Source organism: Rhopilema esculentum, chromosome 4 (assembly GCF_057945365.1).
Source record: "Rhopilema esculentum isolate cy_ngs chromosome 4, ASM5794536v1, whole genome shotgun sequence".
NCBI classification, from domain to species: domain Eukaryota; kingdom Metazoa; phylum Cnidaria; class Scyphozoa; order Rhizostomeae; family Rhizostomatidae; genus Rhopilema; species Rhopilema esculentum.
In genome coordinates this window covers 1,091,456-1,105,878 of record NC_142818.1, presented here as the reverse complement: position 1 = coordinate 1,105,878, position 14,423 = coordinate 1,091,456, and the positions used below count along the sequence as shown (strand labels likewise).

The 14,423-nt window shown below is 37.0% G+C and overlaps 1 protein-coding gene across 6 annotated transcripts in view; it reads right to left on the bottom strand.

Annotated features, from left to right (window-relative positions):
* Nucleotides 1-1,367: 1,367 nt before the first annotated feature.
* The window catches only part of LOC135690881 (uncharacterized), a 57,323-nt gene continuing 44,267 nt past the window's right edge, over nucleotides 1,368-14,423 (bottom strand). For 3 of the 6 annotated variants that reach the window (XM_089116063.1, XM_089116064.1, XM_065208568.2), the window contains 15 exons: nucleotides 13,998-14,303; nucleotides 10,263-10,475; nucleotides 9,742-10,005; nucleotides 9,132-9,443; nucleotides 8,563-8,874; nucleotides 7,674-8,090; nucleotides 7,050-7,421; nucleotides 6,291-6,872; nucleotides 5,783-6,157; nucleotides 5,509-5,670; nucleotides 4,885-5,172; nucleotides 4,258-4,599; nucleotides 3,592-3,771; nucleotides 3,131-3,310; nucleotides 1,369-2,222 (listed from right to left, as the gene is read on the bottom strand). In XM_089116063.1, coding sequence (XP_088972189.1) covers nucleotides 2,083-2,222; nucleotides 3,131-3,310; nucleotides 3,592-3,771; nucleotides 4,258-4,599; nucleotides 4,885-5,172; nucleotides 5,509-5,670; nucleotides 5,783-6,157; nucleotides 6,291-6,872; nucleotides 7,050-7,421; nucleotides 7,674-8,090; nucleotides 8,563-8,874; nucleotides 9,132-9,443; nucleotides 9,742-10,005; nucleotides 10,263-10,475; nucleotides 13,998-14,303 — 4,445 coding nt within the window. In that variant the 3' untranslated portion in view covers nucleotides 1,369-2,082. Of the gene's footprint in view, nucleotides 2,223-3,130; nucleotides 3,311-3,591; nucleotides 3,772-4,257; nucleotides 4,600-4,884; nucleotides 5,173-5,508; nucleotides 5,671-5,782; nucleotides 6,158-6,290; nucleotides 6,873-7,049; nucleotides 7,422-7,673; nucleotides 8,091-8,562; nucleotides 8,875-9,131; nucleotides 9,444-9,741; nucleotides 10,006-10,262; nucleotides 10,476-11,157; nucleotides 13,344-13,997; nucleotides 14,304-14,423 lie in introns of those variants that run through there. The other 3 variants (XM_089116065.1, XM_089116066.1, XM_089116067.1) reach the window with 2 other exon arrangements.

The window sequence follows — 14,423 nt, the reverse complement described above, 5'->3', positions numbered from 1 at the left end:
ACGATCGAGAACGGAATGGGGTCAGTTTTCCTGGATGCTACGGCGTGGCATGTTGGGGGCAAGGTGGCAATTTTCCCGTACGGTATTTCATGTTTCATCAGATTTTTAGAAAATAAATTTTCAAAAAAGAAAATGATAGTCTTTTTAATACAATCAATTTGCTCCAATTGAAAAAATTAAACAAGACAGTAAGTTTGCATTTGAAATCTTTTCTTCAAAATAATGTATATTCAATCATGCCTCCAGTTTTCTCAATTTTCTAGTTAGCTATTCATTCTATTTTTAAACTGTAGATCCCGGCAGAAACCTACATTAACTACGGTCTTGTAGTAGCTCTTCAACATTCAAATAATGTATTTATCAGTTTTACTATCTTATTTCTACCACTTTACAAATAAGATATCCAGTGCTTGCGTAGTAATCCTTCATCTCTCAGGTTGGACATCTAATAATATAAGAGCATGCGTTTCACACGTTTGGGTTACAAGATACAAACATATTGGCTTTGCAGATTTACTAGGAAAGTTGCGTTAAGTTGCGTTAAGTTGCGCTAATGCTTAAAGTTGCTATAAGAGCGTCATCATTCGTACGTCTTTTGAATAGAAACAAAACTCTTTAAATTAATTACATGCATATATGGGAGCAATTGCCCTTCTATCTCTAATGATATTTCTTTGTTGATGAATTTAAGCCATTTTTGAAATAGGCTATTATGGAAATAAAGTCAGCTCATAAAATGGTTGTGGCGAATCATAAACAGAACAGGCTTGCGTCCTAATATTGTACTTTGAATAAAAATATTGTAGATAAATTGCTCATTTTTCGTTTCACACAACTAAATAGAGGTTTTTTGTCTTTTTTCTATCTATCAAGCCTTAAAGTTTTTCCAGCAAAAATGTTTTTTTACACAAAGCTCTTATTCAAAGAAAGACCTTTGAATTCTTGTACTCTCAAGTTCCTAATTGTAGGGTGGGGGGTATAATAAGGAAGGGGTAGGCATTTTTTAAAAAATCCTAAAATGGGGGGAGGGGGTTCATAATGGATTCAAATGCTTAGATTTTTCGAAATTATATTTAAATTTGGACGAAATTATGATTATTTTGCATGAAATACATAATTAGGGGGAGTTAGTAAGTGGAAATGGTTATAAAATTTCTGAAAACTGGAGTTTACGCTCCCCCCCCCCCTACAATTAGGAACTTGAGTGTAAGGAATAACCGTGGCAACTTCTCTAGATTAATGAAAAAGCATAACGTGAAAGTTACCTATTACCCTTGCAACAAAAAAAGAAACCTAATCCATTCTGACACAACATGTCAAAATAACATTTCAATTGATTGAAAATCTTTGGTTGATAATATCTAAAATTGCCTTCTACTGAGAAACGACAAGACAAGAGATTTTCACAAGAGTTTTTACGCAGTGAAATACATATTTTATTAAAAATACTCTCTCTATTATATATTGTCATAAAACATACTAGTTGTTATATCTACTTTAGCATATAAATTCATAAATTCGTTTTGTTTTACCATAATTACAAATACACTTTAATAATTTTAATTTCTGGACTGAAACATCTTTCAGTTGAATAATGCGAGAAAAAATATACTCAAGGAGAATCATCATAATTAAGGAGATTCTATGGATTTAAAGGGATTCGTTATATCTTTGTATTTTATTAGTTTTGTAAAAAAAAGCTTTAATACCGATGGTGCTATGAAATGTGTACGTGCGCAAGAATACCGGAGAGTTGCCTCACAAATGCTTATGAACATTGTAGTATTTGAAAATTCCTTTTTATCATTGAAATGTAATAAGAAATCTTCAAAGAGCTTTATTTTCAAAAACCCCATATGTATGTTTATTCTACCTGATAAACAGTTGTGAATGAATCTAACAGGCAATGAATTCTACAGCCTCAGGCAGTATATGCCCGATTTTACAGTCTACAATTTCGATACTTTGAATAATAGAAGGTTCACGTGTCCTTACTTAAATCTTCTTTAACGTAAGCTAGAACTCTTTTTAATTTCACATATAAGTACCACAAATTACAGAACTTCACATTATATATCTTTTTCAATAAGCTAGTATTCTGGATACTAAATTGCTATCTATTGAATCTAATTGTCTTGCAGGCCTTATTAGTCTGTTTCGTATCAATATTTTCCTCATTTTTCTTTCGAATGAACTTCTTTTAGGCTTCTTTGCTTCACCATCTGAAAAAGGATCACTGAATTAGTATACTGAACTTTACCACACAAGCAGGAAAAAAATCTAAGTATTCCAATAAATATGCAATTGAAAACGAAATCATTTCTTTGCATCATCCTGCCTATTTCTACAAGACAGCAATAAATCTTTGACCGTTGAATACGATACATTGCCATGTAGACGGACAATGCATGATCCTGTTCTTATATCATTTGACAACGACATGTGTATGCGAGGCCTTAGAAGATGTCTGTTCACATTTTAACGTAAGATTCCGCTTCACGATGCCTGGAAATCTTATGTTTTGTTGATTACTTACGGCATGCTCTTTGCACACACGTAGGTTTGTTTATATATACATCTCTCACCAATCAGATGAAAGTATTTCTCGCAGTCAAAAATAATGATTTTAACAGTTTAGTCGAGAGACGAGAACATATTTTCCTATTATTCATCAATAAGAAATCATGCAAAAAAGCAGTGGCGTACCCAGGGCTGCAGTAGTGAGGGGGTCTGGGGCCTAGCCCCCAGAATTTTTTCAGGCCACGCCCTTCAAACACTCCCGAATGCAGGGAAACGCCCTTTTTGCAAAATTTTCCCCCATTATTTGATTCATTTTAGCTACGGTAAATAGCAAAGTATTTTACAATTGTTATTGACACAAGCATACAGTATACTAACCCCCCCCATGAGTTTTACATCGTTTTTGGACAAATCTCGAGGACCATATTTCAGAAAAGCAGGGGAGGTCCGGACCCCCTATTCCCCCCCCCCTTGGGTACGCCACTGGCAAAAAGAGGCTGGGAGAAGGTTAAAACATTATTTGTGATGAAAGTAGATGCCAGGAAACTGAAATTGAGTAAGGATGTATCTCTAAACTTGTTGGTGAATTTTCTTGGATGCATATAATTACCTGGCAAGCAAGTCTTAGCACATTCTTCAGGAGTTGCAAAATTATTTTCATTTCCAAGACAACCATTGTAATCTATTGATTGGCATGTTTGCGCCTCCGGGTTAAAACTATAGCGCACCATCGATGAAGAACAAGATTTCGGACTCCATATTCTTTCACACACATCGCTGTCTTTTGAGTCTAAAAATGAAAATTCAGAGGGCAAGAAGGTTAGTAAGAATATTTTCAGAGACGGGAAAAGTTAAAGTTGAGATAGGGGGTACAAATCGCGTAAAAAACAATAAAAATTCAATTCAAAGAAATGAAGAAAGACTAGAAAAACCACAACTGAGCGGTAAACAGAAATGTTTTTTAAGGTATCTGGCCGATTAATACTTCTTTCCTGTGAAATTTTTATACTGTATTCATTTCAATCTGCTCTCAAGTCTAAACAGTTCAAGATCAGTCAAAATGATACATACTGCAGAGTTTTTTGCATCCCTCTATTCCTTGCGATACGTTCTTTTGGGCGCACTTGCTCAGTGTTTCCTCGAGATACTTTTTGCATGTTTCGCTCTTGCCTTCTGCTGCTTCAACTTGTGTTTCATATTGCAATGCACTGTAGCATGGTCCACGCTCAGTAACAGCTAGGCATGTTGCAGCTGAAATTGGCAACGAGAAAAATTGAATGTACAATTTCATTTTAAAGTCAGCTTACTTATGATAAAGCCCTACCTATGCCGCAAAACAGATGACTTGATCGTAGATTCGGAAAGTGGTCCCTTTTCAGGAACGCAGAGTATGAACATTTTAGAAGTTCCAAATCATAACTTGGGGAAAAGGTAGATGTAGAATTATCCCTTGGACATAATGGCTCAGAAATGAATGAAAAGAAAAGACTTGGCTCAGTTAAACAAATTTAAAGGCAGTCGACAAATACTGAAGGGATCTAGGCCATCTTTCAATAAAAATTGACCAATCAGCGAGTGTGATTCCACTCACATGCTTATTGATTGGCTAAAATTGATTGACAGACGGCTTTAGCCGCTTTTATATCTGTCGATTGCCTTTAAAGCAATACAATTGTTATACTAATTATCTGAGCACCGATTACGATCATCAACGTTATGCGAAGCAGACAACGGTACCTTTCTTTGCAGCAGATTTTGCTAGGGTTTTTGGTGCAGTAACTTGAACTTCGGTCTCGACACGTGGATTCTGGTCCAGCTTGATCTCCAAAGAAGGCTGGTCGTTAAGTAGATATGCTTCGTTGCTGTTTGGATCAATGGCCCTGAAGGTGGCAGATTCTTTAGGTGACTTCAAGAAAAATGTGCTTATGAAATTGGGCGAAAGCACCGTTGGTTCTCCGATACCAGATACTTCAAAAATCTTCACTTCTTTATCAGCTCGGTTTATGAAGTTTACTTTGCCGTATTTCATTGCTGATTGATCTCCACTTTCAGATGGTTGCTCATTGGTCAGCTGAGAACCTACAATGATGAATTTGTAATGGTTTCTAAAACGGCATACTTTTATATCAGTAGATACCCCATACCTTGTCACATTTGTACCAGGTCCAACTGCACAACAGTGCCTATCCTTCTTAAATATTTAGGTTGAACCTGTTCCCAATTTTTTCTTAATGGTAAATATAACATGGAAATCTAGGCAGATAGCAGTTACAACACGACTATAACATGGAACAAGAAAGCTAGACAACAAATATAAGTATTTACTTTCATAATGGACAAATTTTGTCCAACAAAAATACTTACTATTTTGGCTCGAAATCACTATGGTACTTGGCTGGTCATTTTCCTTGATAATCAAGACATCTTTGTTGTTTATCAGCAATTGCGTTCCATCTCTAACTGCGACTGCTTCAAACTGGACAGTCGCTCCGGTCAAAGCAAATGATACAGTCCCAGTGGCACCAGCAGGCACATTCTTGAAACTCTTTCCATTTAAACGCAGATCGACGTCAACACCAGCAGAGTTTTGTATTTTGCTCGTTGCTGTTTTGATAGCACTCGTTGGAGCCTGACCACTTCCAACCATAGAATCTATATGGAAAAATGAGATCTTGTTTAGAAAAAGGACTGAAAAATGTGGACCGTTGTCCATTCGTTTAGGAATGAATCAACAATTGATTACAAGGGTGACCAAAACGCTCACAAGAAAGTGGAAAATGACAAAATCACAAGAAGTATTTTCCCAAATCACACAAAATCTACAAGAGATGCACTTTCAATCGTTCATGAATGTGTGCATCAATTCTGAACAATCTTTTTCAAGAAGGGGTATCTCATGTAGTTAAAATTACTAAAAACGGTTCTAAAAACCAAAGTGAAAGCTTGTAGATTTAGTTCTGACATGTGTGACAAAATAGACAGGTTTACCATTTAGATGAGAGCCAGTTTCCTGTGTCGCTTTGCTTTCAGTTTGGCCACCAACTTTAATGTCTGAGCCACCAAAATTTCCAAGCCCATTCCCTGCAATGTCAGCGTAGTTTCCAAGAGTTGCGTAATGGAAGTTCTTTCGGGCAGATTCCCATCTTTGTTCTAAGAGCAGAAAGCATAGATAGGCTTATAAAACTTGAATATTACTACCATCGGCAACATACCCTTCAATTAGATTACTATAATAAACAATAATATCAAAAAATATTCTCACCCTCTGTATGTATTATAACGACAACATAGGCAGCATTAACATCGATCGGATATTCTTCCTCTCCATTGACGAGCAGCTTCTCTCCTGACCCTTTGGCACTAGCTCGCAATTTGACAGGCTTCGACCTTCCAATCGGGGTTGCTGGGAGAACAAACATGCCAGCAGTTTTTGGATTCGCAGCTGTTTTATATAAAGTTCCAGTTGTTTCTGAAATTTCAGCCTCCTTTCCAGCAATGTTATTAAATGCGACGGGTATCATTCTAAGCTGCGATGGAATCGAGTTAGATGTGAGTTTAGTTACTCCTGGTTGGGATAAGTCGACTTTCAATCCATTGGTTTCTTCTAGCTTTTTCCGAATGGTTTGCCAGTCTTGACCTTAAAGAATTGAATATTTTAATGCAAATGAAGAGGATGAACCGATTATGAAGCAGAGAAGATTGGTCTTCTTAGGCCAATTAACAATACAAAGAAAATGTAGAGTAGAAATAAAAGAATTAACAACAAATACCTTTAGCATGGATGACAAGCCAATATGGCGACAATGCTTCAGGTGAAACATCCAGCTCACTTTTTCCATTGATGTATAGCTCCTGACTGCTGTCTTTCATTGTGGCTCTGAAACTCAGTGGAGCGAACCTTGATTTTGCCTTCACTGTGAGATTGGCTAAAATATCTTTTCGTGGAAGCTCTATGCGCTGAAAAGTTCCTGACGTTTCTTCCACGTATACAAAGCCATTAGCTCCATTGGCGATGATAAAATCTATCTTCTCCGGCATGAATTGTTGCTTTGAGGTAGCATCACCTCTTGAACTTGCTGGGGATGAACTTTGAGAAGAGGACACTGCGTTCGATGACGGAGACAGCATACCACTTTGTGAAAGTACAGGGCCAGAAACTCTATTACTACCAGAATTCATTTGTTGATTCGGGCTATTGGTTTTTCCGTAATCAGTAGACCCAGGTGCACTTTGCCCACTCTGGATGTTTTCACCAGCAGTCAAAGCCGTAGACGTTGCCTCAGTTTTCTGTTGTTCATTAGATTGCGTCATTCTTCGGAATTCTTCATATCTTGCAGTCTCAAATTGAAACCCTATAAACAGACATAAAGCAAACATAGGTCATTGATAGAGGCTGAATGCAATTCTAGCCTGAAGTTTCGAAATCCTATTCACAAGAAACCAAATAACTGAACAGAAATATCACGATATAAACAAGCATTTTGAGTAAGCAAGAGGATTTTCGATGTATGAAAGACAATGGTGCGTACCAGGCTTGTGTACAACAATGATCGTGCTAAATCCCGTTGCGTCTATGTCAATTGGAAGTATCTTCTGTCCATTTAACAACAGCTCTTCCCCACTTCCGTTTACGAATGCCTTGAACTTCAGAGGCTCTTGTCTGGCTCTAATTAAGAAACCAAGCGTTGCAGTTGCCTCATTTGGTACATCAAGTCTCTGGCCAGCACTTGAAATTTCTTGTATGCGAATGTTCGTGGCAGCTTTGTTGATAACTTTCAGTTGCAGGGCCTTGGCGTCATTGGCATTATCGTATTCGGATGGTTCACTGACTTGCACCAGACCTTGGTTTTCTGTGCCAATAAAATCCAATGTAGCCACACGTGTTGCATCCCAAGAGTCTCCTGAAGAATTCAAAACAATGAACATTTAATGGTTGCTTATAATTACCATAACATCACTAAAATAAGGCACGACTTTCATGTTTGTAACTAGACATTATCCATAGTGAAATTAATGAAATTTGACACCTGAAGCAAGCCCATTATTACCTTGTTGAAAAAGCATAGATAAAATATTGCTGAAAAGCACTAGTTGCGTTGTGTTCATTCAGTTGCAGCAACATGCTAAACAAACTAAACTAGAAATTAACAAACCTTGTCTACCAATGACAATTATTGACTCCAGCCCTTTTGCAGTTTTAGGATCTACTAGCAATTCATTTTGACCATTGACCAAAAGAGGCTCATTATTTGATTTCACCGAGGCCTTAAAGCGCAATGGCTGTGTTCCACCCGATATAAGCAAGCCAAGAGTGGCTGTTGCATTGCCTGGAATGTCGACATTCTCTTTTTTGTCTGTTACTTCCTCCAGGACAATAGTGTCCTTTTGTAGCATGTTTACAGCTGTAATCTGGAGATGGTACTTTGGTGGCTGGGAGCTTGTTTGGCTCTGGGCACTGGCATAATCAGCTGAGGTGTTATTTGAAAGGTTTGCGATGAGATCACCAAGTGACTCTGGAGCACCGCTTCCTGTTTGTAGAAGAGACGATTGGATTTGCTGCCAGTTTTGACCTACAAATAAATAAAGGTGGCCTTGAGACTAATTGCTCAAAGTACGTTTAGAGAACCTTTACTCTGTAAATACTAACAAACAGAGCTGTAGTTTGATTTCTTTATACAAACATCCGAAAATTGAAACACGAAATCCCATTTTTGTAAACATATTTTCTATTTCACTTTTGCATAACGAATTGTAAAAGAATGACGATGAGTTGAGAAAGCAGGCTGGTAAGCACCATTTTTCACCTGAAGTGACTACTGCTAGAAAGTAGACCGCTTTGTCAAAAGTCTACTTGCTTCTCGTATGAAAGCCTAAACTATCAACAAATTTTCTGAATGCATCCTTCTATGTTCAGCCGCAATATCCTTAAAAGCTAAAACATTTAAATGGTTGTCAGATATGTCACAAAACCCCTGCTCATTTGACTTTGTTCCCTGGCACAAAGTAGAGAATTACTAGCGTTCTTATTGACAAAATAACTACCTTCATTGTGAACAACAAGGATGTTCATCAGTGACAGATCATTAATATCCAGCGTAAAGATCGACTGCCCGTTGATTAGAACTTGTTTTTTGCTATCTTTTATCAAAGCATCAAACTTGAAAGCATCCTTTTTGCCCCTTGAAGACTTTGCAATCTGCATCATTTCACTTTGCTGCACATCAACTGACTGCCCCGATGACGTCTCCTCCACAGTTATGTCTTTATGCAACATGTTCATGATGATGAATTGTGACGTCATTATGTCCGTAAGACCGAAATGACCTCCGGATACCTCGCTTTGCCAATCTTGATCTGAAAAAGTGGAGCAAATCAGGATTACAGATAGAGTCTATAAATCACTACGGCACAAGCATTTCAAGCAGAAAAATCCCGTAGTCAAACAGCTCTTTCTCGCATTTGCATCGAAATTTGTTTCAGATATAAAATCAGTCGCATAGCAGCAAGGCAGTATTTTCTCAAAGTAAACATCCTAATTGCCTTTAGACTATAATAAATGTACAAACAACATGATAAGAGTCGATAATGAATATGATAGCCAATCAACTCACCGGCTTTGTGTACGACAAGATTAACGATATCACTTGAATCTTTGCTTGGGCTTGCAGAAAGATTCCTCTGTCCATTAATCAGCAACTCGTCTCCAGTCTTCTTAACAGTTGCTTTTAGTTGAAAGGGTGCGCTTATTCCAAATGCTGAGATTCCACCTTGCAAGATGCTTCCTTTCATTAAATCAAATCTAAGCTTTGTTATAGCCGATTCTTCTATTGTGACAAGTCCCTCGCCGGAAATATCAGTAGCAGCAAAATGGAAGGTTTTCTTGTTCGAATCTTGTCCATTCACAAGTGTTTTCCAATCTTGTCCTGGAATACAAATACTTTTAATGAAACATTTTTTCATTAGAAACCAAAGTTCGAAACCCTCGTCTTTATGTAAAGGCGAAAATAGGGAGATGATGAGTTATATGTTTAATTTCTAAAATAAATCACCAAATATTTGCAGTAAAAAATCTTTCAGCAACAATTTGCACCATGCCAAAATTTTGGATTTGTTGATTGAAAATTCTATCGACAAGCTTAAGCATTCACCTTTTGATCGAAAATGAAATATTCTAGCAAACTTTTTTCTAACTCAGCAAAGGTTACAAGAAAAGGATCATACCCTCTTTATGAACATAGAGACCAGGGAACGAGCCAACATTTCCAAGAGTTTTCAGATCAAGTACATATTCCTTTTGTCCACTGATGAGTAACTTGTCACTACCGCTCTTGCTGACAGCTACGTACTTAAGTGGTGGCCTCTCTTTGGACAATGTCATGGCAACCAGACCTTTCTCCTTATTGAGGATATCGATTGTCTGCTTTGTCCCACTTATTTCTCTGACTGTGATATCTTGATCCGCCATATTTAATACAGGAAAAGTAACTAAAAAATAACAGGAGCACCTTAATCAAATATTCTCTTTCCTTGCTTTCAGCTTATTTTGTATAAAGAGAAGATCAGTTTCGCATAGGAATTTAGGAAACAAAATTGCATGAAGAATAGATAATCATCGATAAATTTTTACAGTGATTCATGTATTCGCTTTACAAAAGACCATAATGCTTGAAATATGAGTAACAATTGAAATTTGTTTTTAATTCCAAATGCCTTAAGCGGTCTAAAAGAATGAAGACTCTTACTGGTTGGTCCTGTTTTTCCTGTAGTTCTTGTTGTTGTGTTGCTAGCTGCTGTTGTCCCAGAATTCAATGCAATATTATTTGATGGGGAAGCTGAAGCTAGATTCGTAGTAGTGCTTGCAGAAGAAGGCGGAGCCACGTTGCTGGTCAGAGGAAGTTTGTTTGATGTCGATACTCCCAATGAAGATCCTGTCGATGCAGATGTTGCATCTTTTTCTGCAAGAACGGCAGAATGCAAGATTAGTTTGTTATAAAAAGAAAAGATTCGAAGCAAGAAAAGTGTGCATAAGCAACACAAATCAAAAGCTAAAGATTTGATTAGCTTTTTCAAATGCCGCATAAGAAAAAATAGGGAAGATTGGTGTACTTTCAAAAGATGCATTGAAAAAACTGAATGTGTCTGTTTTAGCTAGATATAGAAAGCAGTCAGTATTTGAAATATTGGAATGGAGTATTGTGAGGCAACTACAACAACAAACAATTTAACTTCTGAAGACATAGTTCTCATCCAGTACTTTTTAATGAAAACCTTTAATGACCATTCGCAAATAAAAATAGCGTAAACAAAATGAGCGTGTGACAGAGAGCGCAAATCAGAAATGTTTTAGTTGGTTTTCTTGCCCAATCAATCACTAACTGCAAAGGTTTTCTTTAACTCACCAGTTGCAAGTGACAAAGATTACCAGTAAATGCTTTCATATTAACAAATACAACAAAATAAGAAGAACTCTGGAAAGCTATGGCATTAAAACAAATTATTCACCTAACTTAATATTGATATGTTTTCATATTCATTTTTGACAATAGAGAGGCATGAAAGTTCTTTATAAAGATCACAACCTAGAGGCTGTGTGAATTTTCGCACGTAATGAGAGTTTTTGACACAAACAAAAGCGACTGAGTTTTCAAGTCTTCTATGAACACAACAAATTATATATTAAACAGCAGAACAGCATACATTAGTTTTGACATGACAGTTTAGACAAATCTATTCGTATAAAGCATCATTAATGTAAAAGCTAGATTTTCTATAAGCTGATTAAGCTACTGAACAGAAAAAAACACTTAAATACCAAAAACGACAACGACTAATTAGATTCACATAGACGTATTTTATTCTTAAGCATCGAATGAAACATATTCTTTACGGTCTTGCATGAAATATCTTAAATACATTTGCTTTGCGATAGTTAATGTATGTTATTATTCAAAATGTTCCAGCGTTTGTTATTGATTTATTTTAATAATAGAAGTTTTTCTTCCTCATTTTAAAGATTTCTGATGAATGTTTAAAAACAAGCGCTGATAAACTGTCAGATAAGCTGTGTACGAGTCTCGCTTTATCTTATAATAATACAATAAACTAATATTAAATTGAAGGATATGGGATGAAATTATTAGTGGCTGAATAATTTCAAAAAAGCCCTACAAGCTATTAAATATTTTCTTAAATCTTTTATATTACACTACGCTTGTTCTCTCAGTTTTGTAGGTTTAATATCGACAGAACCTCAACCATTTATCTGTGCATCAGAATTAAGCTTGGAAGGCTTGTGAATAGTCTTTTCTGAATTTTTTTCTGGTTTTCTTTCTTTTCTACTACAATGTTTGTTACTCTCTCAAGTTCTTTGGCAGGGTCGATTTTCAAAGAATTTACCTTATTCAGAAGCAGAGATTCATTGCTGTCTGTGCTAATCGCCCTAAGAACGATAGGCCCATTTCGGACAACATCAAAACCAAGTTGAGTGTTAGACATTGGTGGCACAATAAATGGCTTTCGTGCTCCAGTTAGCTCTATGAACTTCACCGCAAAGTCAAGCGTATTTTTTATGCTAAGCATTACAAACTTGGTATTATCTTGGCTCTGTTTTGAATGATCTTCGTTACCTTCACTGTCGTTTGTTGTCTTGTTTCCTTTGTCACTACTGTTATTGGCTGGTCCACTTAATGTGGCATTCGCTAGTTCACTGATAGTAATCAAAGTATCTTGTGACGGATTTTGACTTGAAGATACTAAAATCTGAGTTTCTCCATTCAATGCAACTCCTTCTGTCTTTCCACCCAGAGTTATTCCAGCGAGCATCACAAAGCCTGTGGTTTTCACAAAGAAACCAACCTGACAGATCCGGTGCTCGGGGACAACTAAAGGCTTCATAAGGTTTGAAATATCAAAAAGTACAACAGGTTTTCCCAATGTATTGTTGATGCTCAGCATAACTGCATTAAGTTTATCTTCTTTATGCTGCAACCCTGTATTTCTACTTGTTACTGTTATTTCGTTTAGGCCATTCACATCAAGAGGTAGATAAACCCTCAGCTGCCTTTGCCCGTTGACTAGAATTTCCTCTATCTGGTTCCCGCTGTTGGCATGGAATATAAGAGGCCACGTCTTCTTCACAAGCAATCTAAGCGTCTTCACTTCGAATGGTAGAAGTACAGTTGGTTCTACTGCACCAGTTATCTCGGTGACCTCCACAACCACACCCAAAGTGTTACGGAAAGTCATCGTAAGAGGCAATTCCTTAACTTGGCTTTCTTGCTTTCCTGAGTTCTCCATTGATTTCTGGATTTCAGACGACATATTTAAGCGAGATTCTCCTCCTTGTTCTGTGTTATATGGCGTAATCTTCCCGGTTTGTTTACTGTTGTTCGCAGCCAACACTATATGGGCCTGCTTGTATATGTCATTTTCTGGCTGGATTCTGACTTTCGGGAATTGATTTAGGAATACAGTATCGTTGGTGCCAAGAACATGACCCACCAGAACCAAAGAGCTATTGTCACTAAGAGCCAGGCCAAAATGCAACTGTGCCCGTGGATGAATGATTACTGGGTTTATTCTTCCATTCACATCTTGCAGCTCAACTCTGCGATCGACATAACTTTGTACGAACAACATTAAATAGGAAGCCGAAGACAAATTAGTGTAAGCTTTCATTAAGGCTTCTTGTTCACTTTGAGGCGCGAGGTTGGAATTACGAAGCAAGTTTGGTTTTGTCCCAGCCGTCTTCTTATGGCCTTGTATCATTTCATTTGAAGTTTTACCAAAAGCAGTAGAAGTCAGTTGCTGAGAGATTTCACTTTCTGCAAGAAATCAACAAAGATAACTCACTAACAGCTCATTTCTTTCAGAATTTGTCAAGTTGTTTTCTTTGCAAATTTGATGAAATTTTTCCCATATCTATCAAAAACTGTTAGCGGGTTAGCTTTACTGTTTTCTCCCAGGTATGAAATCTAATCAAGCACATTTCCGACTGACTTCGTAAATAAAAAAAAATAAAATGCAGCTGCAATACCAAGAAGATTGATTGATCACCAAAACCAGAATTGAATGCAGATGCAAACAATGGCTACAGTGATCTTGGTTTGTTTTAAAGATGTTCGCGGTTTACGTAGACTAATGAACTGCTGCCAAAAATATGAGCACGCACATTATGCCGCTAAAATGATACAATACATCACGGATCTGCTCTTGATACGTTTGTACTTTAATCTGTTCTAAGAGTTTGTTTTTATATGTATCTGTTTTCATAGCGTGCGAATATAAGGGTAATATGAAAACAGTTATATTATTCCTGCATACATGGTAAAACGGAGTAGGGTAAACGGGGCTTGAAAACGCTAAACACGAGAATTTATTGGAAAGTAAGCAATTGGCGTTGAGTATGTCGTCTCTTTACGTGCCACCTTCTAAGATGGTTTCTAAAGATGGTTTAACAAATGAAGAAAGCTACTCACGGTCACTAATGGTGATTTTCACATCTGTGCCCACCATACTCAGACCAACTGTGAAGACTTTCTGGCCGTTCAACAAAAAGGACGTTCCTGGATTATCAGCATCCTCTGCGGTTATCTTTGCCTCGTTGGAAGTTGAGGATATCTTCAGCTTGAAACTGTCCTCTCCAGGGGAAATGATGAAGTTCTTCGTTTGTGTTGAGATGTTAAGCTTTACGGTCTTGTACAGGCTGTTAGATAATTCGATGTTTGCTGTCTTCCATGATGGTGCATTTGCTGTACCCCCAGATGAATCAACTGCTCCAAGATCTTAAATAAAATTCATTTATAGTTAAAATTCATACAAAGATACATGCTGAAATATTGCAAGAATTTTGGTGAGTTAAAAGAGTAACAAAATTATGAAAAAGTGAAAACTTTACCATCAAT